This window comes from Cololabis saira, chromosome 17 (assembly GCF_033807715.1).
Source record: "Cololabis saira isolate AMF1-May2022 chromosome 17, fColSai1.1, whole genome shotgun sequence".
Taxonomy (NCBI): domain Eukaryota; kingdom Metazoa; phylum Chordata; class Actinopteri; order Beloniformes; family Belonidae; genus Cololabis; species Cololabis saira.
This window is the reverse complement of record NC_084603.1, coordinates 21,908,709-21,935,901: the sequence shown is the minus strand read 5'-3', so window position 1 is coordinate 21,935,901 and position 27,193 is coordinate 21,908,709. Positions and strand designations below refer to the sequence as shown.

The window sequence follows — 27,193 nt, the reverse complement described above, 5'->3', positions numbered from 1 at the left end:
CGGCAGCAGCCCGATATCGTGTTGACGGTTGCTGTGCTTGTCTGATAAGCGGCCTAACTACCATAAACACGAAAGTGCTTTTAAATAAAAAGTGTTTTGTCATATCTCTGTTCCATTTTAATTGAAAAGTGTTGTAAATACAAAAACATACTATGATATATTTAATTTAAAAACACAAACAAAAAACCTTTATGTAAACGACCAAGAGGGATTGTTGCTCGATCAATTGACTACTGACATCTGCTGGTAGATGGCAATACTGCAGCTCAATGTCACTGCTATGCCGGAAAATCATTTAATATGTATGGGTTTACTAAATAAGTCCTTAAAACTATTGTCTTTTTAAACTTATGATTAAAACCAAATTCAGTGAATACATTCTTTAATGTGTACACAGCAAATGGTCATTTAAAAATAGTGCTACTGTATTCTGCTAATATGGCTTTTCATTATTAGAAAACATTAAAGAATATATCACTTTGTCTTTATTATGTATATATCAAATCCAATTTTTTTATGCTACTATTATTTTAAATGTCATCAGCAAATGCACTGTTGCTCTAAAACTTTAGGTCTTCTTGAAAAAGGAATCCAGAGTCCCTGTACTTCCTCCCTGGGAGCGGGGTCTCTTTGGCGCAGGTCCCGTGTGTCCTCTGGGTTTGGTCTTGCCCTGCGAGGACTGGGCTGTGCCCCCTGCTCTTGCTCTGAGAGGAGTCAGGGATGTGCTGGGGGGAGAGGAGATCACGGAGGAGGAGCAAGACAGGGTTGTTGAAGCTGTGGATGAAGAGAGGGATTTCTGGAGGTCCAAAGCAAAGTGATAGTCATTATGTTCAGGCATTTCCCAGACCAGCACCTCTTCACCACAGCGTTCACAGCTCAATATGTCTTCTCTGATCACACTGGGAGGAAAGTGAGTCGGTCCTGGAGCAGTCTCTGCTTCTTCCCTTAACTCTTTGTCAGGTGACTGATGAGATGTAAACGTTGAGCCGTTTTTTGACTGCGTACATGATTTAATAGAATCAGTGTCCTCTTTGTCTATAACTCCTGGTTTTTGTCCCGAGTCCATCTTGTTTGGAGAGGAGACAGAGACCTGGGAGCTTCTTTCAAAGGTTTTCTTCTGGAAGAAAGAGGAGATGCCCGAGTTTGGGCTGGCCGAGCTGATTTTAGAATGAGACAACCTTGTAGATGAAGATACAGAGGGGCAGGTTTCCGTCTCCGTCTGACCATCAGTGGCAGATTCTTCATCAAGTTTGACCAGTAGGGGGACCTCTTTGGCACCTGTACCATCCTCTTCCTCCTCTCCATTCTTCCTAACCTGTTTTTGTTTCTCAGCTGCCTTTTGAAAGAAAGACTGAATGCTGCCAGGTTGATTGCATGTGGATTCATTTTTCAGTTTAGAGGTTGGCTGAGTGCTGGAGAAAGAACTCTGAGTTGAAGCCACGTCACTTGAAAGAAAGCCAGCGATGCCCCCAGCTGAGGGGGCATCGCTAAATTTGCTGGCTGACAGATGGAGCAGGGAGAGAGGTGGCGTCCTGGGGAGATGATGCACAACAGAGGGTTTAAATCAGACTGCATTTCTTCAAGCATCACTATCAACATCCCATTGACTTGTTGCCCTTTAATTACCAGGCAGCCTGGTGGTTTCCTGCTGTGTTGAGGCTCTTGATAATGGCAAAGCTGTCGCTGGATATTTTGGTCGCCTCATAGCGCACCAACGCACAGCACCGAGAGAAGCTGCTCGGCCTCTTGTCACCGAGCTGACGCACCCCGACTGTTAGCTGCTTAGCCACTCTGCCATTCTGCAAGAGCGAGAAAACAGATGTGAAGTAACGCAGTAATGTCATCATTGTGACACCATCAGGAAAAGACCACTGCTGCAAAAAGAAAAAAAAACAACACTTTCTCTCACCGTTTCCTTGTCTTTGGTCAGCCTCTCCTCCAACTCCAGGGCCAGTTGATTAAGCCAGTACTGGACCTGCAGAGAAGTTTAATGTCAGCGTAAGAACAGTCTCACAAATGACAGAGGATTCAAATAATATGTTTAATATTCCATATTCTTTGAGTGTTACTATCGTGTTTCTTTCACGTCTCAAGGACTAAACGTTTCAGATAATATGAAACATAAAAATAAGTAAAGGAACATGGAGTAATACTTTAAACATGTTGGTTTAATACGGGAAAGATGATCCATACCTGCTCTTTAGTAGCCAGCGATGTCTTCCCAGGGAAGTTTTTACTACAGCCGATGGACTTGGGCAGCTGTCTGGGTTTAACAGCTTCAAAATCAATCCCCCGACACAAGTCATGCAACCACTGGCTGCAAAGCAGAGACGTAAAAAACATATTCACAATTTAAAATCTGGTTTATTTCAGATGTTCTTCCATCAGACAGAACAATCCTTGTTGGGGAATATTTTTGTTCAGTCTTTTTTATGCGAGTACTAGACGTCGTGCAGGCTGAGAGTTCAAAAGTATGACCAGGAAGATGATATAATGGCTCTAAGAAGACAGTCGGGTTCACTCAGAATTACAACGTTGTTTGAGACAGTAAAGCAAATTTCATTAAAATTAAGAATGAAGTCTTCTGGGGTCTAAATTTTTACCTGATGGAATAATTTTGACATTGGTTGTATGAGGATGGGTGTCGCAGCTGTGGCCAAACTAGAATGAAATTCTCCACTAAATTACTAAAATGATTTAACATATTTGAGGTGTTTCTCACAAGACTGATCACACAACTACCGGCCCTTCAACATCTAATTATGATGCAGATTTGCTTGATACCTGGATTAAAATAAGGATTGGACTTGGATAAATAAATGAGGTACCTGGCACTGCCATAAAACAAACATTTACTGGACCTGATGTAGAGGCTGAGTGAATCACTGGCATGTTCATCTGCAGACTCAGATTTTTGCAAAGTTTGACTTTCTAGAAGCATTAAGGGTTACACTGAATGGTGGATTATTTAGTCACATTTATTCAAACCAGGGATCATGAATGAGAGGTTCAATCTGTTAAATGATGAGACATATCGAAGGGAGCCAGGGACTCCAGCCTGAAAGATGTATTTCTGAAGTTTGTTGGACATAAACTTTAAAAAAGATACAATTAGAAGTAGTATCAGTACTGAGGTGATTCTAGTGTTATTTCCTTTTAATACTAATACAGTGTTGACAAATTAGGCTGAAAAAATACTGAAATTTTCCTTCATGCAGATTTTTTTGTTCTAGTTGTCATCTTTTCACACTTTTATAACGCTCTTACCCTGTTTTTTCTCCAAAGTGCTGCCCTAGTTGTGCCTTAGAGAAGCGAGTGAGGTCTCCCATGTTCTCGACTCCCAGAGCTTCTGTAATTGAAGCTCCCAGCTTCCCCCCCAGGTTTCGACTGTGTTGGAAGAACAATACCAGAGAACAGGACTTTATTAGTGATTAGTTACCGTATTTGTGAGGAATTAAAGTCAGTAAGACAAGGATAAAAACTTTAAAAACGCACATCTTGCCGATGGGCAGCGAATTGAAAAGTTCTGCCACGGAGTCCAAAGGCAGGACAGTTTGTCTGTTGGGTTTGTTCAGACCGCAGGCTAGCTTGGCCAACACCTTGAAAAGTGGACGGTAAATTATGACTGCTGCAAAGATAAGTACTACTTTCACATAGGAATCACGAGGAAATTTGTTGTACCTTATTATGTGATATTCCTGCTGAACACTGGAAACCTGTGTGTTTTTCCACAGCTGCCCTCATTTCCTCCACAATGATCGCTCCCACAGTTAGCTGCAAGTCTGCAGAGTTCTGCTCACCTGATGAAGGAGGTAAGGACGTCAGCCACTGCTGGAGACCTCTGGACCTCTGCTCCTCTAAAGAAAAAAATCATATTATGATAAACTCATCCATAGGTTGGGCAGTTTTGATAGGTGCAACTTTGTGAGAACAGTTAATTCAGTAGCTGATCAGTAGAAATGTGTTTATATCCTACCTTTATCCAAGACAGAGTCCTCTGTAAGTACGCCATCTTCAGAGGACGATTCAAGTCCAATTTGAGGGTACCCTTGGATGTAGGTGGCCTTGAGGAGGCAAGCGTCAATTTCTTTGTCAGTCATGGCTTTCAGCCGCTGCTGGACTCCAGCGGTCAAGTCCATGTAGGCCTCATCAATGCTGGCCCTCTCAATCACAGCAAAGCGAGACATCACTTCAATCACTTCCACGCTGGCGTCCCGGTAACTAGAAAAGGGAGTGTGGGTTATTATGACTGATCCTGATAGAAGTATCAAAACAGGTGACTTAACCTCTTGTCCATCCAAAAAATAAATACATTCATTTAAATAATGGTGATTTGGGAGCATACATTAATGGCACTTACTGGGTCAGGTCTGCCTTGCCGTGAGATTCGCGCACCCGTGCCACCTGCAGATCTGGACACAGCTTTTTTGCATCCTCCACCCACATGTTCCTGGTTACACCATGGGCCCTTGCCTCGTAGCTCACAGCTATGATACTAACACAGAATAATTATTTCAAGCATGCAATAAAAATGAACATTTTAAAATGCTACCCTGATTCCAAAAAAAGCTGGGACGCTGTGTAAAATGTAAAGAAAAACTAAATGCAATGTCCTGCAAATCTCAAAACCAGATTGTATTCACAATAGAGCAAAGGAAACCAGTTACCAACAGGAGAAATGTACCATCTAAAGCAGAGGTTCTCAACTGGTCCGGCTTCAAGGCCCTCCATCCCTCCTTCATCACAAGCCGGGATCCAAATCAAAGACAAATTTCTTGTTCTCAAATTCATTGAAAAGCTAGTGTAGCTTAAGCCTCAGATTGTAGAGAAATAACAGTGTTTTCACATACAAACGTGAAATAAAAAAGTGCAACTGAAAAATATTTCCCAAAATATATGGCTTTAGCTGAGCATCCACTAATTAAATGCACAAATGCAGTAGGAGTGAAGTCGTGAAGTCATTCAGTCAAGCTTCAAACAGGAAGCTGGTGTGACAATCAAAATATCTCAACAGCCACTTTTAACAGACTCAGCTGGTGTTTTCCTGCAAATACATGAAAAAATAGGGAAGTATATCCAAAAAGGCTGAAAATTATCTAGGTTTACCTGAGAACTTTACCATCATCTAAAGGCACAGGGCCCGGGGCCCACTGTAAACGGGTCTGTGACCCACTTCTGGGTCCCGACCCACCAGTTGGGAATCACTGATCTAAAGGAAAACGAAGGGGAATTTTGAATGTGATGGGCAGGAGATGTGACAGAAAAGTTAAAACATGGTGATGTCTACCACACTGTGTCATCTCTTCCTTTAATAACAGTCCATAATTAATACATCTGGGAAATGAGGAGATCAGTTCCTGGAGTTCTGGAGGAGGGAGGGATATGACTTTCAGCATTGGACACGTTTTCTCCTGCCTATTATGTACCAAGTATGGGTTTATGAGATTTGCACTAAGTTTCAATTTACATTTTACACAGCATCCCAACTTTTTGGGTATTAGGGTTGCAAATCCAAGGGATTTATCCGTGAAAAATAAGGGCGGGTGAGTTCAAGACACAGAGGCAGCAATTCAAATGATCAATGCAACTAAACAGGTGCAAGCTGTGGGCATGGGCAATACAAAACATTTTTTTTGTTTGTTTGTTGTCTTTTTTTTGACAGAGAAACAAATAAATCTGCTTATACAATCTAGTAAATGTCAGTTTCGTGACGTCCTGCCACAGCTTAGTCTGTGAGGGGTTTAAAGTCTTTGAAATAATAAAACTTTAAAAAAAAAAAAAGGCAAATTAGGTGGCACCCATGAGTAAAAGCAGGTACAGATGTTTGTAAAAGATGGTATATCCTCAAGGAATTTGAAGTGGAAAGGATTAGGAAAATAAGAAAAAATTATATTTCATTTCCACTTCCACCAAAAATAAGAGGTAAACTTCAAAATTTTAAATGAAATTTACCCAACAAACGAGTTTTTGAGATTAAAATTTAATTTTGAATTGAATAATTGTGTTTTTTGTGAAAGGGAACTTGAAACTTTGCAACATCTTTTCTTTCATTGTGATTCAGTGCAATATTTCTGGAGTGAGATACAGAGCTGCTACAGTCCAAGGACATGGAGCTACATTTAACAGTGAAGACAATATGGGGTTTTTGTTGAAGACAAGAATTTGGACTTTGTCCTTAATAATTTGGTGTTATTGGGAAAGTTCTTCATTCACAAATGTAGATATTTTAAGACCAAACCATGTTTGACCCATTGGAGAAATGAGCTAAAGCTCTTGAGTAAGTCCTTGAGTCTTGTTAAAGAAAATAAAGCCCTTAAACTATTTTATTTACTTGAAAGTAGGGCTGGGCGATATATCGAGATTTTAATATATATCGATATATTCTAAAACGCGATATGGTACGAGACAATATCGTTTATATCGATTATTAAAAAAAAAAAAAAAAATGTATATAGCTTATTTTGTGACAAATTGACTTGAATGTTTTATTTGAGATTTACACAAATGTTTTGTTATTTGCACAACTGTCAACCTCAGTGGAAAAGTCTGCCTGTTACTGTCTACATTGTACTAATTGCACAGTGTATTTTAATTTAATTGTTATGCAGGAAAGGGATATTTGTTTTATTTTATTCAAGAAGCATTTTTATTGTATGCAGGCAGTTTATTTTTATTTCATTTGTTTTATACATTTTGATATTGTGCAGACCTCTGTTAATAAAGGAACCTGTGTGACATTTGGTACGAGGCCTTGTATTAAAACTGACTGCTTTTTTAAGGGTTTGCCTCAGAAAGAAATGAAGCTAACAGAGATGCTATGCTATAATGCTTTGGGGGAAAAAAGAAAAAATAGAAAAAATATCGATATATATCGAGTAGGCCTATCGCCATTCAGCTAGAAAATATCGAGACATGACTTTTGGTCCATATCGCCCAGCCCTACTTGAAAGATATGATTTATTATGAGATTGCCCTTGTGAGTTATTTTTTATTTTTTTATTTAATTTTTATTTTATGTTGTACAATAATTAGATTCTCAGTGTATATTTGTAATACTGATGTTGCTCAACCCAAGGCAAAAGTTTGTAATTCTGATATGACTTTTATGTACCTTATTTGTTTGTATCTATATTTCAATAAAGAAAAGAAAAAAAAGTAAAAAAAATGTTTGCATAACTTCCGGTTGTTATGAAACCACATACCTTCAATCCTTCAATCAATTTTTGGCAGGTAAAAAGACACATTTTCAGGGAGAAATCAGATTCTGGCAGGCAATCACTTTTTGGCACGACACCGGTATCCAATAGGGTTAGTAGTTTGTGTTTAAGTTGCATTGATCATAAACCTGTCTCTCTGTGTGGGAGCTCACACATAATTTTATAATAGAGTTTTATAATACATCCATGGAGCTCACCCGCCCCCCTTCCAGGTCTTGTACTGCGCCACCACGCAGGGAGTTTTCTCAAGGGCCGGGTTGAGCCGCTGCTCCACCTGCACGTAGAAACAGTCCATGTCGACCAACGCCACCACTCTCTCCTTCCCGTACTCCATTACTGACGATTAAAGATGCGGGACAGTATATTCGCAGCTAAATTGATATTTTGATTCTCTTTGCCGAAGTGAAGCCGCCTTCATCGCTTCGTAATTCGCGCAGAAAATGATATTTACATAATAACGTCATCAATAATCGACAGCGAAGTTTGATGCCGCGTTCACGGCGGCTCGGACATCTAAAGATCTCACGTGAAAAACAATTCAGTGTGCATTACATAAAAAATACAAATAAAAAAAATATTTTAAAAATACATTTAAAAGCAAAAGCGTTTAAAAGCAGAATTAAATACAGACAGATATGGGTTAAAAAAAAAATACAAATGAGATGCAAGAAATAAAGATTGTACTGCAATGTGCTAGATTACTGAAATGCTGAAGTAAATAAAAAGGTTTTCTACCTTGATTTAAGCAAATGAGAGTTTCAGTTGCCCTGGTGTAATGTCTACCATGCTCAACAAAAGTGATCAACAAGCAACAGCATTAATACAGATTAAAAACGTAAAAAACAAATGAGTTAAGGATGATAATGCTCCTTTGCTATCTCACTCCTCTGTGTTCAAGTCATTTACATTACATTTCTTATTTTTCTTAGATATACTCAATTATTGTGAAACAATATTATTTGCCTTTAGGGTTTAAAAATGAAAATTCAATTAAATTTACCTCAGTCAATTATTCATTCTTCACTTTTTAATTAATTAACATAATCATGAAGGCTACAGTTCCTTTCTGAGAGTGTCGGGTGAGTAACTGGGCTTTTTTTTGTAGAACACTTCATTCTGTTTTTATGATTTTTGCATTTTGTTGCTTTTTGTGTTGCAATGCGATTGTTACAGATTAGCACGTTTTAACGCCTTACCCTCTAAAACTGGTTGCTATGGTCACAGTTGTATAGATAACAGGGATGCTGTATCACTGTGGTATTTTAAGCAAAGCATCTCATACATCTCATACTATGACTTTGGAAAAAAAATATGTCAACATAACAGACATAATAATGTCTGCTTTAAAGGATGGTGTCTTTAGGTGAAGACAAAGAAGAGAAACAGATGTTTTAAAACTGATAGCCACATCTGGTTTTTCTCAAAGTTTTAGTGATCCTAGGTATCTGCTTAGTTAACATCTCAAGTAAGAAATAATCGGCAGGATATATGTGGCTTAAAGTGTGACGTGTTTAGGTTTCTTTAACCACAGATGTTTTAACAGATGAGGTTCAACATCCGCACCTATAACTTAAAGAATACCTCCCTTTTCTGTATAAAAAGGGCTGGATCGATGACCAAAGTGTGCATTTCTCTCCTGCCTATGTGGTTTGAGAGAAGTGTACCTCCGGCTGGAAAACAAAAATTGTGCATGATATAATAAAAGCTTGTATTAACTTTGATTCTTTTCCCTGGTTTTTTTATGGTGCACCAGACAAACGAACACTAGGATCTTACAAAAGCATCTCATACATCTCATACTATGACTTTGGAAAAAAATAAGTCAACGTAACAGACATAGTAAGTCTGCTTGAAGGATGGCAATTTACACTATTTAGAAGAGATAAAAGAGGACCCAGTGAAAAACCACTATTCTGAATCTGTTGCGCATGTTTTTTTCTTTAGGACAATACTGACACGTGCCATTCAGTCTGGTGATAGAAGTGTTTTGGACAGTTTTACCTAATGTTTAACCACATCACGACTACATTAAATAAAACTGCATTACTGTTGACAGTAAGTTTCTGGGAGTGATGAAAAGACATGACAGACATGCAATGAACAACAGGTTGACGTACGGCATAACTGAAGAAGAACTTCAAAATGAGGAAGTGACAGTTGCCCGAGCAAAATCTCCCTCTTGCATGCGATCTGACTCATTTACCGACATGATTCATGCCAGCATGGCATTTCCATATGTTTTTCAGCTTTTACTTTCTGGACTCATAGGTAAGTCACCCAAGCTTTGAGTAAAATAATATGAAAGTTAATCATTAATAATATCATGTGTAGTAGTATACCGTATTCATCTATAGGTGACAGTGATATGGACAGAGCACGGGAAGGCATCACTAAAAATTAATGATCTGCTATTGCTTTGTCAGGGATTCACTGTGAAATCAAAACAGTGAGCAAAGTGTCGGTCAAGTTTGGAGGATCCATCTCCATCCCGTGTCTCTACAAGCAGAGATACAGAGACAATGTGAAGTACTTGTGTGTAGGGTATTGGTGGTTGAGTTGCTCTACAGTCAGAAAAACATCTGAAACAGAAGCGACGTCTGGAAAATTTTTCATCTCTGATGACAAAAACCAAGGAGTTTTCACTGTGACTATACATAATCTGACCAAGGAGGATACCTATTTCTTTTGTGCTGTGAAGAGTGGAAACATTAATGATCATCAACATTTTCAGCTGTCAGTCAATTCAAGTAAGATCCTTTAAACATTATAAAAAAATCTCCTCTAGAGATGGTCTCATACATTTCAAATAACCCAATTAAACTCTTAATAATTCTTTGTTCAAGGTCCGTCAAGTCTGTATACAACTGAACAAAAATTAACCGCATTTGAAAGAGGAAGTGCCACAGTTACATGTGAGAGTAAAGACTCAAAAATAGCGCAGTGGTGCAGGCTGGGCAGCACCTGTGTAGAAAACCCAACCGGATCAATCGATGGAACACCTGTGAAAATAAACACAACCCTTCCCGGTGCCTTCAGTGTGACAATGAGTGATTTGAGGAGAGAAAGCAGTGGCTGGTATTGGTGTGACAATGGAAACCTGCAGATGCCAGTGCTTATAACTGTTCATCATGTATCAACCTCGACAACAACCACATCAACTACTACAACAACTACTCTGACGTCCAACCCAACAAGTAAGACTCAACTACAACTCATTTTCTTTTTTCATATTTAAGCTTCTTGCAATCCAAAATCAGAAAAAGTTGGAACCGTATAATAAATAATAAAAAAAAAACACCAAGCCAAAAAAGAAAAAAGCCTACCATGACTATTTCTTTGCATGCACCAGGAATTAAACATATTTCATGTTTATTTGTTTCTTGTGAACCTCGTTTAATTCATTTATATCCATCCCAGTTTGCTTTTCAGGGTTATAACACATTCCAATAAAAGTTGTGAAATCAAACTGCACCAAAAACTTTCTCAACACTTAATAAGTGTTTCTGGTATTGAGAATGCTAAGTGATTGAATGTGTCATGTGTTAAATTGTCACTTTCTTCCTCCATACATAACTCAAAATGTGCTAAAGTTTAGGATCATCATTTAATTTTTTTTCTAATTTCAAAATTCTCTACACATTCTCCGTTGTGCAAAGGATCAGTATGGCAGGCCTGTCAATTCAGTACCCACACCTTGTTTTTCCCCAACCATGTGTGCAAAATGTTATTTTTGTTGTTTTTTAGCATGTTTCATTAAAACAATGAATGGATTTTCTTAGAAAAGAACTCTCAAATTTCAGTGTGTGTTTCTGGATTTATGCTTCTAACACACAGGTGTATCAGAACTTTTACAAGGGCAGTGATACAGTCTAATATCATCAAATAGCTTGGCTGTTGGAGAGTCTGCATGCATACTGTTTTTCGTTTCTGGTTTGAGGCACATTCGTTCCATTTCTTCAACTCTTAAAAAAAAAAAAGAAAAAATGTGAGGCTTATTTTGTCTAAATGTTTTATTTTTTTTATTTATCCTTTATTTATCCAGGAAAGTCCCATTGAGATACAATATCTCTTCTGCCAGGGAGTCCTGATAAATAGATTAATTAAGTGATGTGTCAATGTAGCTCCATATTGTTGTGCTTTACAATGACTTCCTGCAGTAACACCCTGCCCATGCTGTTATATCAGTTCTTTGTGACTCAATTAATGTAAATAAAGCGCTGACATAATAAATCTTGCAAAAATGAAGAATTTTCATGTGAATTCCAGTGTAACAATCCGTTAGATGTTGTCCTTGAATTAACATGACTTGTTACATGAGCAGGTTTCGCAGGGACCATTGAAACAAGCACAGTACAGCCCACCAACCCCACAACAAAGGAAGCAGGTGGTGAGAGCCTGAAAGATGAACACAGGAGGTCAGCGCTTTACTTATATTCACTTACAACAAATTCAACTGTGTTCAGGCCTGACTCTTTATGGACTCTGCTTATAATTCCCCTTTCAAATTCTCTGCAACCTATCAAAATTTAGTTACATTTGCTGATTTCATATTTGGAAATGTGGGGTAGCGTTGAATGCAGAAAAGTGAATCATATGCTCTTGTGTAAGCCAAATTTAACTGAACTGATGCCTTATCTTGAAGTGTCCCTAAGGTGATGATTGTCACCATCACCCTGCTTGTACAGCTGCTGATTGTTCTTGGTGCTCTTTTCATATGGAGGATAAGACGCAGTACGTCAGTGGAGAAACACCATTTAAAAAAGTATTATGATAAACTTTTGGATGGATTTGAAATACCTTTTTTGCCTTCTGTAATTATTTTTTCAGATAAAGCAAAACGCAAAGTGTGCAGTGCTGCTGAGGTAAGATTCAAACATTTGTTTCCTATCATTGTTTGGCCAACGTTTATACTACCATGTCATTTTATTGCTTGGTTTGGTGTAATTGGTTCTTGGAGTTAAGGTGAATCTATGACCATAGCTCATACATTTTAGTGACCAAAAAAGATTTAAAGTAAAAACAGTAATTAAATCTATACATGAAATAGATTTCTTTCTTTAAAGCTTGGTTTATAAGGTCAAAATAACAATATGCAATGTGCATTTAAATGAGATGAATAACAATGATGCCTGTCTTTTCAATTCTCACTCGCAGGATTTAAACACTTTTGATCCTGATGTGCTCTACTCTACAATTCTTCATAATCAACATGTAAGGGCTCAGACAAAGCTCTGCATGTTGTTACTGACATTACTGCCCCCAAAACTGTATCAGTTTAACTTTATATGTCATCCGGCAGGACCAACTCCCCACAGAAAATGGGAAACGAAGCATCATCATAATAAACGATAATGTCCAGGAAGAGGTGTGACTCATTTAAAATTCATACGGGTTTGAAAATGTGTTTCTTACATGTCAGCGCCACAAATCTCCCTGTAATGATTACTTCAAACTCTTACTTATCTTGTCTCTGTTTTTGTTTTTACTTCCTAGACTGCAACACCAGAAGAAAGTGTGATCTACAGCACTCTGAAATGTAATGATCCCTGATGGGAGAAATGGGATGAGCTTGCATTAAAATGATAGGAAGAGTATTGTACCTTACATTACTCTCGTCAAAGAAAAAATACAAACAGCTGATTCATGCTAATTACCAAATACGAAATAAATAAAACTGCTTTGTAAATGGTGTGACGAATCCATATTCTAAATTCCTGAACCATATTTTTTTGGCCATGGAATACAGTACATGATACAATGCGTATCATTGTAGTCATATACTAAATGTGTTACGTAGTGTCGCTTTAATGAGCAAAATAGCAGTTTTAATTGTTGGATACTCGCAGAAAAGAAAAAGAAAAGAAAATGTATTCAGAAAATGTTTTTAAAATGGGTTTCATGGACCAAGACTCAGTTATTTTTTACCTCAACAACCAAGGTCTGGAATGGAATATAAACTTAGCAGAAATATAAATATACAGATAGGAAATTAAGAACAGAGCTTCAACTAAACTAAATTAGAAGGCAAAATCGCTGTGTGGGCAATAGTCAGTGAATGGGTGTGCAATTTTATATTTGCAAACTAAAATAGTAAACAAAGTACAGTTGAGGGAGGTAGTCCAAGACTATAAACCCCTGCCACGTGTCTAGGAGTCTGATAGCAGAGGGGAAGAAAGAGTCTAGCAGGTCCTGCATTTCGTACTTCTGCATATCAAGCCTGAGGGTGGAAGTGTGAATAATCTGTGCCAGGGGTGGGGAAGGTCGTAGATGCTCCACCACGCTTCACCACTCTCTGCAGGTGCTCGCGGTATCACACAGTGATGCAGCTGGTCAGGATGCTCTCAACAGTGCACGTATCCAAATCTAACAAAAAGAGAAGATATCCCGAAAGCTAATGCAGAGCTTTATTTACAGAGTTGGGGGGTGGGGCGGGGAGGGGGGGCTCAACTTTGTCAAAGAAACAGTTCAAAAATTCAGATAATCTTCTAGAGGGATATGTTGTTTATGTTATGATTCCAAATGGACCAAATGCAGGACATTGAGAGGCCAGTTTGTTGGTATAGCACAATTTATGTTAAGATTAAGTTAAATTAATACACTTTATTGTCCCATGTGTGGGAAATCCGGGTTGGGCTTTAACCCATGCTGCACCCACAGACAACAAGAATCAACAACAACAAAGGACAGGGACTCAAGGACAAGAACATACACCATATTTACATAGACAGACCACAGAGTGTGTGTACTAGATGATACCATTTCAATAATGTTGGGGTTCGGTTTGCTAGGACCCAAAAGCAGGAGAGAGAGGGAGGCCAGAGGCAGGAGTTCTCAAAAAAACAAAGGATTTATTCCAACAAAAGGTAAAAACAAAGCGCTGCAGACCAGGATCAACAAAAAACCAGGATGAGGAAAAACAACGAGGAGATATGGAGGAAGAACCAGTACGGACCGACAGGGAACCAAGGAATGACAAGACAAGATATACTGAAGGGATAACGAGACATGACGAGACACAGGTGCAGACACAATCAGGGCAGATGGGACACAGGCGGGGCAAGACAGAAACTGAAAGTCACAAACTGGGGGGAGGTGTCAAAACCCTGACAAATAACACAGTTCAAACAAGAGTATGTACAAGAGAATTCAAAGTGATTTACATAAAAATATATTTTTTAAATGCATTAAAAAGTAAGAGTTTAAAAGCAGTAACTAATGACAGAAAAACATCAGTTAAGAATAATTAAACAAATGAGATGTAAGAAATAGAAGATGTAAAAACTCAAGATAATTCATCTTTTATCATGTCATTAATGAATTTACATCAATTTATCATTGCTGAGTCTACAACACTGAAAACGTAGTGACAGTAAAGCCTTAACCATTTTTTTAATGCTATCATTTCTGACAACACCTATATGGGATTGAGGATGCCACTAACTGACTTTTTATCATTCTTCCTGCAAACAAGGGCTTAGTTGTTCAACATTATGAGTTTGCTGTTGTATTTTGTGTTTCTAAATACCATGCACTCTAACGACTGAATAAGTACAAATACATTTTGTGTAGAATTTAACATTTTCCAGAAGCTTTGCTTTTACAATGTGAATGGAGACAATGACATTAAATGCTGTGTAATACTCCGTAAATGCAGAATACGCGCTGTGCGTAGGGCCTCATCTTCCAACGCGGGCCACGTTTGTGCGAAGGGGGGCATTTGTACATATGTGAGGCGGAGGAATGAAAGTAGACCTGTAAACTCGGTGCACGTGCAGGAAGGCTCTTGCAGAGCTACAGACGGTGAGATTTCAACATGTCGTCCAATACTCCTTTATTAATAGACATGATCTACCACGCTGTACACCACATTGTATTTCAGTTTTGTTTAACGATAATCTTATAGTGAGGGCATGACTTAGAGTTGCTGCTGGAAGCGTAAACTAGATCAAACAGTTCCCATTTTAAAGTGACATTCAGTAAACAAATTAAACTGTGTAAATCTACTCCAGTTTCCTCACTGTGGCATGGTCACAGCGATAAACCCACAGTGGAATGATGCCCTGCTGTTCACTGATTCACAACTCGATCCACATATTGAAAAGAATAAATCATCTGAGTTGTGGCGGAGAAGTTAAAGGCTGCTTTGTTTTGATGATTGATGGGATTGAGCAGTATTTCTCAACCATGTTTTAGATTTCTCCTCGCACCAATACACCTGATTCAAACGAATGGTTGTCTTTCTTTAATTGTACAAAACATTTTATATATATATATATATATATATATATATATATATATATATATATATATATATATATATATATATATATATATATATATATATATTTTAAATATATATCTATTTTAAATATATAGATACATTTTCTTTCTTTATTTCGCAAAATGTATATTTGGAATCCAAACTTATTTACTGTATATGTCATTCATATTTTCACTGGATAACAATTATAAATGATTTTTAAAAGAGTTACCTCACTTTATTGATCAGTAGATGGCAGCAATGAAAACCTTTGCTGGAGCGTGTAGATTTACTTTCTATCAAGAGTGTTTCTGACAGTTTTTATGCTTGTTACTGATGAAAGGACTGTCATGATCTATATAGCATGTGATCTACTTTGGCTTATGGTTTTGATTTTTCTCACACAGTTTTCTGCACCTTCCTCTGTCACGCTGACTGAGTACAAAACCTCTGTCATGGCATCTATTAATCTCCTTTAACCTTCTCTTCCACTTCTTCTCTTACCTGCCAACTCAATCTTAAGTAACCTTCAACCAATATGTTCACTATCCATCCATTGTCTATAACCGCTTATTCCCTTTGGAAAAATAAAACTGAATAATGATAATAATAACAATATTAATACATTGTAAGGACACCATACTGCTCTGTACGGAAAGTGCAAAACAAAAAATAAAACCATGATAAGTAATCAAGTGAGAACAGGTTAAAATTCGTGTATGAAATTGTAATCAGAGAGAGAAAACACTCTTAGAAGGTTTTGAGTATGGATTTAAAGAGTGGAACTGAATTGATATGTTTTCACTCCGGTGGTAGTGACTTCCAGAGCCAAGCAGAGCAGCTGAAAGCTCTGACTGTGTGAAAGGCCTTGAGAGGAGAGTTTTGAATATGATATGGAATTGAACCAGAAGCCAGTGGAGCTGCTGCAGGATAGGGTGGATGTGGATAGGGTGGATGGAGGTTCTAGTGATGATGCTGAAAACTGAATTCTGTACCAGCTTTGTAGGGATATGTGAGACCATAGTGAAGGGGTTGCAGTACTCCAGGCAAGAAATGACAAAACTGTGGATAAACCTGGCAGTTGACTGGGGATTAAGGATGGGGCAGCAGGGTCAATGTTACATTCATTTTTATTCCTCTTTTTATTTACAATCATTTCATGACATGTAACTTTATGTGTGTGTGTGTGTGTGTGTGTGTGTGTGTGTGTGTGTGTGTGTGTGTGTGTGTGTGTGTGTGTGTGTGTGTGTGTGTGTGTGTGTGTGTGTGTGTGTGTGTGTGTGTGTGTGTGTTTATGTTTGAACTCCTGTATTTTGCTTATTCATAAGATAATCTATATTCAGCAACAGTCTTTGTAAGAATTACAAAAAAAAAGAAGAAAAAAAAAACAATTCAGGAACTTGCAAGCCAGTGTGGTGTTGCACTAGTTCTTGTTGTTCCTGCTCAGTCATCGATATGGCGGTTCGTCTCAGCGTTCTTCTGATCCTTACTGGAATAACAGGTAAGCGGACTATGTAAACAGTTTTGTTTCATTTTAACCATCTATCTATAAATGTCATCAATTTCATAAATGTAAAGATGATGTTAAAAAAAGCCCTTTTTAAAGCTTACTGTACTCTGCACATCGTCAGTGTTCTGTTTCATGTTTTGTCTCCCTTTGTGTTCTTTCTACAGTAACTCACAGCATAACTACACTCAGTAAAGTGCCAGTGAGGGCTGGAGCTTCTGTCAATATTCCCTGTCAGTACAACCCACAATACAGAAAAAATGTCAAATACTTATGTGCTGGATACAATTGGAACTTCTGCAAATATGCAACTAAAACAAACCAACCACAGAGTTCAGGAAAGTTTTTAATCAATGATGTCAAAGACCAAACAACATTCACTGTGACTATAAAGAATCTGTCAGAAGATGACGCTAAATTCTGGTGTGCTGTGGAAATCGACGGCGGGCCTGACGGTGGGGAATACTTTAAGCTGTTAGTCACAAAAGGTAAGTAACAAACTTCAGTTTAATTCTTCTTTACATTTTATTTTAACAGCTAATGAGATTCAAGGCTGAAGCCTGACAAAAAATGTTTGTTTCTCATTAAGGTGAACCCAGTCTTTATGTGCATCGTCAGAACGTTACAGGATTTATTGGAGAAAATATAAACATCAACTGCAGCTACAGAAACTCTGGAGAAATGAAATGGTGCAGGCTGGGTGGTGAATGTGTGACAAAGTCAACAGAAACAACAACCATCGATGACAGCGTCCCTAATGTCTTTACTGTGACCGTGAGTGGACTGAAGCAAGAGAACAGTGGCTGGTATTTCTGCTCCAACGGAGAGTTTCAGATGCCTGTGCAATTGAATGTTATTGAGAGAACCACTAGTAAGTGATTACAGATTCTGTTTGTATATCACTTAATAAAATATTTCTTATGGTTGTAATATCTCTTCATGTTTGTTTTTTTTACCACAGCCACAGATGACAATACAAAGTCCACAGCTACAGCAGTAACAAATAAAGAGAACAGGTAGGAAGTCATTGCATAAACACGATTGTGCTTGATGTTTGCTCATATCAATCTCTCATTTTAAGGTAGTGTTAATGTGATAAAACATAACTTGCATGTTCTAAATTTACATTCCAGAGGTCCTTTCGACCTAAAGAGCCTCATCATCCCCTTGAGTTTGTTGGTCTTCATTGTGATTGTGACTTCATTCATCTTTCTCATATTGAGATTCAGTAAGTTGAATTTAATGTTCACTTTCATGAACTTAATAATATTTAACGTTTGATTTTAAATGTTTAACCTTTAATGTTTTGGAAGCAATGGTAAAACTCTGACAATATCTGTTTAATGTGGACTTAAACACAATTCCCAGAAGTGAGAGTCCATAGTTTGACACTTTGTAACTTTGATTTCTGAATATTTTGTTGTTTTGTAACATTACATTTGTCACAATTCTCTGTAAATGTAGTCATGCCTTCATTTGAATAGAAAACAGTAGATATGTACACCTTGAAAAATGCAAAAAAGGAGTTTGAAGCCCATAAAAAGTAACAATTTTAGCTTCTTTTTTTTCCTTTTTCCTCTCCTTCTTTAAGCAGCAATTATTGTGGTTGGACAGATGTAGCTTTGCACATTCCAAAAAAATATATTTCTGTCTTATTTTAAGTCAATTTTCTCATGTAACATTTATTTTACTAGAAAAAAGCAAAGCAGAATCAACATCTACAAAGTCTGTAAGTTGAGACCTTTTTATCCTTAAAAATGTGCAGTTGAACTGCAGATTGTAGATGTTATATTGAAATATGTTATCTTGCTGATGAACATGATCTGCAAGCTATGTTGATGTATAAGATTGTTTGTGTACTTTTTTTTCTTTGTATGTATATGTAAAGTTTAGCACAATTCTCAGAAATATTGTTTGCGTTCACAGACCGAAGAGGACGTAATTTACTCTGATGTTAACTGCAAGGGGAAACAGTCAGTTCAGGTAACACTATCATATTGAATATTAGTACTTATAGTTTTTTTTAATTTAATGTCTTTGTATTCCTCTTTTTTCTAAAAGTCATGTTTACTTCTCTTTCAACAGCGTGAAGCAAAAGAAGAGAATGTTTTGTACAGCACATTGGCTGAACATCGATAAAACATTTAAATATCCTGGACATCCTGGAGAAACTCCCTCTCATCTTGCCTGCACTGTTGTATGTACAGCAAAATGACAACAAAGCTTGATTTGATTTGATTTAGAATATTATATTTTCATATTTTTATTTTTGTACTGGACCTTTTGCTTAATGTGTGAGTTTTGCCAAATGTTCTTTTGTTTTGAAGGTCTTCTTATCTTTTTGCCTGCTTTGCGGCTGGGCTAATTCTGTGTTTGAAACATGTTTCTTAATTTTCCTGTATTACTTAGAAGCAGTGACACACATTTTGGGTATACTGAGGCTGTGAAGTCATTGTGTGTATCCAACATTTGTCTTTGTTGCTCCTTTGTCTCTAAAATAATGACTTTTAGTTTTATCAGAGGCTTGAAAATAAAGCGAAAAAAAGGAGGCCTTGTATTGTCATGATTTGAATGTATATTTGCATAGCATAATGAGTATAGTTTTGCATTCTTTCAGTTTATGTTACCAAGTAACCGGTCACAAGTAACATGCTCCTTGAGATGACATATGTCATGATTTGGTGTCATATAAATAAATCTGAAAGTGAAGTACCCAGAAGAAATAACTTATCAGCCAATCACATAGCAGCAACTGAATGCTTGTAAGTATGTAGACATCATGACTTGGTGAGATTCAAACTGAGCATCAACAAGGGAGAGAAAGGGTATTTAACATGGTTGGTGATGTCACATGGGCTGGTCTGAGTATTTCAGACACTGTTCTCTACCATCTCTAGGGTTTACAGAGAATGGTCCGAAAAAAGTAAATACCTAGGGAGTAGTAGTTGCCTGGATGAAAATGTTTTTTTTTATATCAGAGGTCAGAAGAGGATGATAACAGTAACTCAAGTAGCCACTAGGGTATTCCGAATACCATCTCTGAACTGGCAACACATTAAGCTGATGTGCCACAGCACATCCGCTAGGAACAGGAAATTGAGGTTACAGTTCACACAGGCTCACCAATATTGGACAATAAACAACTGGAAAAACAGGAAGGGCCATGTGGGTCGGATGCAGTGTGTTACCGCTGCACCTTGTTCCCCTCTTGATTTATCATTGGTGAGAGGCATTGGGCTGGAGGGGGCTTACTTAAAGCCCCTGGCTCAGAGCCCTATGGTAGGGTTCTCCCCAGGGTGGACAGGAGCAGAGTTTTGCTACGCTTTTGGGTCAGGAAGTGGGTTCTAGCTATCGAGCTACTGAGAAGATTTTGGCAAATCATCCTGCGGCTCATGACTTCATCACGCTGTGCGTAGTCGGGGTAGGATACTGTTGACCTCAGGTGAGGATGTATTTGGACAGTGGAGGGATTACTTTCAGGATCTCCTCAATACCGCTAACATGTCCTCCTTAAAGGTGTCATAATTCAGCAAGCAACGGACCCAAGAGCAAACTCAGACCATAGATGAGATCAAAATAAAGGTTCAGCAGGTGGAGAGCGAGCAGGCAGGAGAAGAGGTACTTGTACTTCCAAACAAAAAACTAACAACAAAAACAAAAAAAAATAAAACTGATGACCAACTTTGTGGGTGTTCATTCTGCTCTCACTTTCCTTGAAACAAAAGAACCACAGTCACTTCCTCAACAGAGTGACAAAGCAATGACATTTAAACTTAAAGTGCAACAGGTTCAAAGATGTTGATAAGGAGTTCAGAGGGGTTAAACCACAGGCAGAGAGCTTCACTGAATCTGGTATCACCAAAGGGCTTTCGTAATGGTTTTAAATATGTGGATACGGTTTAAAATTGATAAATGCATAGGAGGAGCACTGGAGCATGTTGTTATTGAGGATTTCAACAGTCGACAGTGTCTTCAGTCAGAGGTGTGGTCAGATCTGCTGCAACACACTGTTACAGGAGATCCTTCCTGCCCTGCAGTGCAGTTAACCTCAACACAGAATCTTTGAAGAGTTAAATCATGACATCTGCAAGACATCATTTTCGTTTGGTGTTTAATGAAGTATTTTTGAACTGAACTGAATTGGATGTGTTTTACTGATGAAAGGTCGGTAATGATCTACATAGCAGAGGATCTGCATTGCACATATTCTGTTACCACATTCGTTAATTTCTTTGGTCATCCATTTTTTTTCTACCTGGCTGCTTCATTTCCAGCATCCTTTCACTAATGTATTCACTATCCATCCTTCCATCCATCCATCCATCCATTATAGATCGTCTTATTCCTATTCAGGGTCACTTAGTGTGCGAGAGCCTACTTAAAATCTGTTGGGCCACAGTCCTATGTTTATGAACTTATGTGAATTGTGTGATTATGTGAACAGTTGAGGCCTTGGATAAGCTTTAAAGCAGCACAACGGAACTTTCAGCTTTGTTGAGTTTGGCGCCTCCTTTGGACAAAAATCGGTAGTGCTTTACCAGAAAGAACACTCCATTTCCCATGAGCACCAGCGCGTACTGCCAGAAAACCCCCGTCCCCGCCGCTGCATTTGTTTTGATTAGAGAAGACGGGACGGACTTTCAAAACGACTTTTCTGTTTTCAGCGGTCGTTTGCAGGATGGATAATGAAGAGGTAATGTATCTATTTTTGGCTAAACAATATAATATGACTATGTTGAAAAACACTAAGTTCAAATTGGTTTTATTAAGTTGTTTCAGCGAGATAATGCGCCCTACAAAGCTCTGCACCTTTTTCCTGTCACGTTTTTTAGAGGGACTTCATCATAAATTAGTAGTCCAACATACTTACTGACAAAATAAAAACATACTTTATAACCTGTGAATAACTGAATGCCCATTCCTTATATTTTGCAGATCAGCCCTGCACAATTTTACAGCTCTCAGGAAAAATACTAGAAATGTTCTATACATTTTCTTCGCATTGCATTATTTCCTCTAGTGCTGTAATTCTATTCAATTGTATTATTATTTTATAAAGCTTCCTCATTGCGAATTACACATTTTTATGATCACTATTATCTCTCTGTCTGTTGTTGATATTGTCAGTAATTTTAGAATTACCAAAACCCAAGACGAATCCCCAGTATGTGAAAACATTCTAATTTTGATTCTTATTGATCATAGAATTCTACATTTACATTTGTATCATAACCATTCTGTCTCTTGTTTTATCAGGAATCTGCTGTTCGTGAAAACACCTCTACCTCTGCATCATCAGAGTTTGAACCCCCACAAACACAGAACCGACACGCAGCATATATATCATATATATATGCATATATATATACATATCGCCAGTTTGTGCTCTGGCAGCATGATGTTTGGAAAATAAGAGACACCTTTCCAGACCCAATGGGACAGTACACTGGTTTCAGGGCTCCCCGTCTTCTCTAGAATGGAACCTTTATGAGGATTACTGCAAATATTTGGATATTGTTTTTTTTTTGTTCAATTTTTTCCTGTACAGTTGTTTTTGTGTGTTTAAAATAAAGACATTTGTGCAAAACAAGACAGACTTTTATTTACACACCTTTCAGAAAATAGAACATTCTTGAACTTTGTCATTTGCATAGTGACAGCAGTTATCCCATACATACTTATTATAAACAATAAGTAATCTGTATCACAGTAGCAGTAATGAACAACTGTATGACAGGATAAATTACTGTGAATAAAGTAAACAAGTGTAAATAGAGTAGTAGAAAAATAAACTAAAAATAATGAACTGATAATAAAAACTGAACTATGAAACAGTGTAAGAAGTTACTGTAAATAAATACAATGACTATAGTAGCAGTAGCATCTTGTGTCCATCCTTGTTTCGTGCTGGGAGAGTCCGCGTGCGATTCACTGCTGGAGTGTAGGAGAACCTTCCCTGATGATTCACTGCTGGAGTGTAGGAGAACCTTCCCTGATGATTCACTGCTGGAGTAGGAGAACCTTCCCTGGTGATTCACTGCTGGAGTAGGAGAACCTTCCCTGATGATTCACTGCTGGAGTGCAGGAGAACCTTCCCTGATGATTCACTGCGGGAGTGTAGGAGAACTCTTCCCTGCATGAGGATGTGATTCTGGAAGTTTTCCAGATCTGATGTAGTCCTGCAGAGTGTGAGAATAAAGATCCAAAAACATTATGTCTTTCTGATAATTACTGACCTATAAATCATTCAACATATTTTGTTGATCACAAGTTAGAATTTTTTTCTCTGTTGAAGTCACTGTAATTATGCAGAAAGTAAAAGCAAGTAATGTATAGCTATAGAAAAATTAGAGAAATGTATATATTTATACACTCACAAGATAAAACGACACATTATTAACACCATAAGGTTTCTTTTACTACTCTTGTTATTATTTTAATATAATTCCAACAAAGTAGATTTATTTTATATGCTTATATGGTGTTTATATTGTATTTTTTTCATCTGGAAGTGTATACTTTGCCTATATATTTCATTTTTCTGGCTATATTTTACTATATCTACAAATGTGTTGCTTTTACCATCAGTGTATAAGTATCTGTCGATACAGACCTGAAGAGTCAAAAGGTTTACATAGATATTGACATTTGATACAGTAGCAACACTTACACCAGCTATAGTAGTTTCAGGATAATTGTTTTTGTAAAACACACTGACATAGGTGTTGACAAAAGTGCATACCTGGAGGTGATGAACGTCTTTACATCCTTCAACCATCTCGTCCAAGACGACGGCGCTACAAGGGCTTGTAGCGAGAGAACGCCGGGCCAATGTTTATTCTCCACCGGGCATTTAGCTTGTTACTCTCCCGCTTTCTTTTTTTCGCCTCCTCCGCTCCGTTAAAACTTTTATTTTCTTCGTTTTTTTCGCTGCTTCGGCCATGATACCAGCTCCTCGTTTAGCTCAACACCAGCTTCTGCTGAGCTCTGCCTCTGCGCTCCAAGCCCCGCCCATTTTTGTCTCGACTACGAATCGGGAAGGAGGGGGAAGTGACGTATGTGCCGTAAAGCAGTCAAAGTCGTAAAATTTGTAGTTTTTTAGTGTGGCAGGGTTCCTACCATGCTCCTCAAAGTTACATAGTGCCAGTGAAAGCGATACAGACCCCCTCAGATCATGACAGAGGTGTCATTAAACCTGTTGGAAGTTGATGTACCATCACAATGACTCTGGAAATATGATATTAAGGTGGAAAAGTTACGTAGTGTCGCTTTAAGGCCCAATTCTGGGCCTCGGACTGAGACCAGACTCAATTTTTACGACACCTGACCGCATGGTTTGGAACTAAGGAAATCCCCCCCATGGTGTCTCCAAGCAGGATTTGCATCTAAGGCCCTGCAGTGATAAGGAACAGCCCTCTGATTGGACACAGACCCCAAACTGCAGGAAGGGCCGCATTGACATCCTGGGCCCAGCTATAAAGAGCAAAGCCCCCCTCTCTCTCCCTGTCTCTTCTCTCTTTGCTCTTTCCTACAGGATCTCTGCACCTCGGACCTGCCGAGAGGTTCCCTGTGAGCAGGAACCACCACTTTAGCACGAAGGGCGACTAGCCACGGACTGGCCTCTCCCGCGATCGTGTGACCGAAGAAGCGTCTTTTCTGGAGCTCTGCACGAGTAACCCACGAGGTTCTGATCCCCAGAAGAGCCGAACCAGGGACCCTGCATGCCTCGACGTGAACGCCTTTGGACCGACCCGGAGCTGAAAAAGGCCAGCCACTGTGCCCGTGCTGCATCCCCTCATCCACAAGGAAACAAGGACCATAGAGCGGTCAGATCAAACCACTTTTTCTTCATTTACAAAGATTCACGTAAGAGGCTGTTTCATGTCTGGGCAGAGAAACTTAGTAACACATTTTAAAAGTTTGTTTTACATTGTGAGCCGGACTGCTGACCCTGTCAAGACTGTGCTCATCAGTTGAGTGTGTTTGTTTATTTAATTGTTTGTCTACTGCTGCATCCACGTCGCTGGACCTTGATGACTTGTTCTTCCGCAACAGAAAACAAATTCATTCCTCATTTCCCAGTTGAACGGCCAGAGAGCACCTGTGAAGTTAGCTTAACATTGGGGCGTCTCTGCGTGGTAAACACCAGAAGAACTTGGTTTTCTGGTAGTGAGAAATAATTTTAGTGTTGTGTGCTTTACTTTTCTCCTCTCATCCTCTTCTACTAAGCCCCCCCCCGAACCACACACACACACACACACTCTTATCCCAGTCATAAAACCCCCGAGCTTGTCTCCCTGGACGAACACGAAATCTCGTCCGCCATTTTGAGTCACGTGACACACACACACACGCACGGATGATCGGAAGTTCTGCGTTTATGTTTAGTTAGTTGTTGTTTTTGTGTAGTTTAGCCATCAGAATTTATCCGAAGTGTTGTTTTCCCAGCTTCTTGACACTTGTGTAAATACATTCTGATTAATTTGAATGAGAGAAGTTGTTTGTGATTATTTTACATATATTTGTCACAATTGCTGGTTGAAAAGGTCTGTGTTCGAACTCCTCCCTTCACTATTATTCTGAAGAATAATTTACCTTGAGACTGATTCTGCTGTTTAGTTATCATTTTCCTGATTACATCAGGTGGTGCCCCGTTTGATTAAGTCATTTTGATGATTCAATTTGATAATCTACATTAATTATTAAGGATTGTCCTTCGACCATCGTTAATAACTCTTTGATAACTGAACCAGCACCCTCTCTGTGGCACAACAAATCTTAACATCGTTGGCTCTGCCTCCTCCAGCTCTGCTCTCCGTTTTGTTCACTTCTAATTTGTTTAATCTATAGGTAAGGGTTGATCTCACTGTGGATTTTTAAAGCTTTCCCTTTACTCTTGTTAATCTTTTCTCACTGATAACGCATTCAGACATGGCTTCCCCTTCCTCTTCTTTTTCTTTAACACACAGTCACATAGATTTTGACCCCCTGCTGGTTAACAATACTAGTGGTCATTGTTAACCCAGGCCTTGTCCAGTCTGGTATGGAAATACATTTTTTATTCCACATTTTGATTTGATGTTGAACACCCTCCTGAAACAACCCTTAACAACCCTTCCCGTTCATCTGAACTAAGGACCGGTGCTATGAGTGACCATGTTACCTTTCAATTGTCGGGTTAAGGCGATGCATATTTAAATTTAAAACTTGGGGGGGGTGGAGCAGACAACAGCCAGGAAGCAGACATGCAGAAGTGAAATAAGGATGTGACAAGTATAAGTAACTTTCCATACTTCACCAGTTACTGTCATTTTCAAATCAGCTTATAATAATGACCATCACCACCACCGAACGAGAAAAACGGTCAACATCAGCTTCCAGTTCCCCTCACAAAAAAAAATAATTCAGGGTTGTATTGTATATTGAACTTCACTTTGGTTTCTGCTTCATGCATGAAGTAAAATCAAGAAAAAGAAAAAAGTCCTATTAACTTCCTACTAGTCCTACTAATAACTATTAACTTAACTAAAATTACTGCATGATTTATGTTCAACAAAACTGATTTTTGTTGATGCTTTATGATGCACAACATTTCAGCAACTTTATTTCAGGCCCTAGATTATTTTCTTTTCAAGCCCTCTGTTTTACATTTGTTGGTGTGTTTGGAGTTAGTTCCTTGTTACATTACTTACATTCTTGATTATATAATTAACCTTTGGGGATCCATCCATCGTCCGCCGCTTCACACCTTCACAAAAAACCTTTGGGGATTTTTGTCTAAATATACAAAGCACTTTAAGCTTAGATGTGTACCTAAATGAATTTGGCATTTGATCATTTCAACTGAGAAAAATGAATACATCATAATACGGATTAAGCTCTTGATCCTCAGGGGACTTGCTTGCATATTTACATTTAAATATTGACATATGACAGACTTCCTGCAGTGTACTTCTCAATCCGACAAAGCATATTCAGTCCTTTTATTCACTTGGTCAGTGTATTTAAAAAAAAATTAAAGTTTAAAAAAAAAATCAGGAAGTAGGGAGCCAATGTTGCGCTGAACTATTTATTGCTTTACTGCTCAGTCATCAATATGGCTTACTGGAATAGATGTTACGTCACTCAAGAATTGACTAGCCAAATATGCCAGGGACCCCAAAAGCAAAGACACAGACTGGAGTTGCAAACGAAGGATTTAATCAGTAA

The 27,193-nt window shown here is 38.3% G+C and overlaps 2 protein-coding genes and 1 long non-coding RNA gene across 4 annotated transcripts; 1 reads left to right on the top strand and 2 right to left on the bottom strand.

The window, feature by feature from the left end:
• Positions 1–23: 23 nt before the first annotated feature.
• polh (polymerase (DNA directed), eta) lies at positions 24–7,641 on the bottom strand. Of its 2 annotated transcripts, none has more exons than XM_061744908.1 (10): positions 7,415–7,641; positions 4,361–4,495; positions 3,977–4,221; positions 3,682–3,857; positions 3,496–3,599; positions 3,268–3,387; positions 2,194–2,317; positions 1,910–1,975; positions 1,627–1,799; positions 24–1,532 (listed from the first exon to the last, which is right to left on the bottom strand). In XM_061744908.1, the coding sequence occupies exons 1-10, from the start codon at positions 7,549–7,551 to the stop codon at positions 569–571; spliced, it is 2,244 nt and encodes a 747-aa protein (XP_061600892.1). In that variant the 5' UTR covers positions 7,552–7,641; the 3' UTR covers positions 24–568. The 2 variants fall into 2 exon arrangements, with proteins under 2 accessions (XP_061600892.1, XP_061600893.1); XM_061744909.1 differs by having other exon boundaries at positions 4,361–4,487; positions 7,415–7,516.
• A 1,717-nt stretch (positions 7,642–9,358) lies between these two features.
• LOC133463551 (uncharacterized) lies at positions 9,359–19,524 on the top strand. Its single transcript, XM_061745147.1, has 17 exons — positions 9,359–9,485; positions 9,641–9,964; positions 10,061–10,411; positions 11,539–11,632; positions 11,860–11,948; positions 12,045–12,079; positions 12,372–12,428; positions 12,517–12,582; positions 12,711–12,729; positions 16,874–16,978; positions 17,152–17,472; positions 17,574–17,855; positions 17,946–18,000; positions 18,118–18,212; positions 18,679–18,713; positions 18,911–18,967; positions 19,070–19,524. The coding sequence occupies exons 1-17, from the start codon at positions 9,401–9,403 to the stop codon at positions 19,121–19,123; spliced, it is 2,124 nt and encodes a 707-aa protein (XP_061601131.1). The 5' UTR covers positions 9,359–9,400; the 3' UTR covers positions 19,124–19,524.
• A 3,006-nt stretch (positions 19,525–22,530) lies between these two features.
• LOC133463727 (uncharacterized) lies at positions 22,531–24,248 on the bottom strand. Its single transcript, XR_009784364.1, has 3 exons — positions 23,727–24,248; positions 23,112–23,163; positions 22,531–22,935 (listed from the first exon to the last, which is right to left on the bottom strand). It is a non-coding gene; the product is annotated as an uncharacterized LOC133463727 (long non-coding RNA).
• Between the last annotated feature and the right edge of the window lie 2,945 nt (positions 24,249–27,193).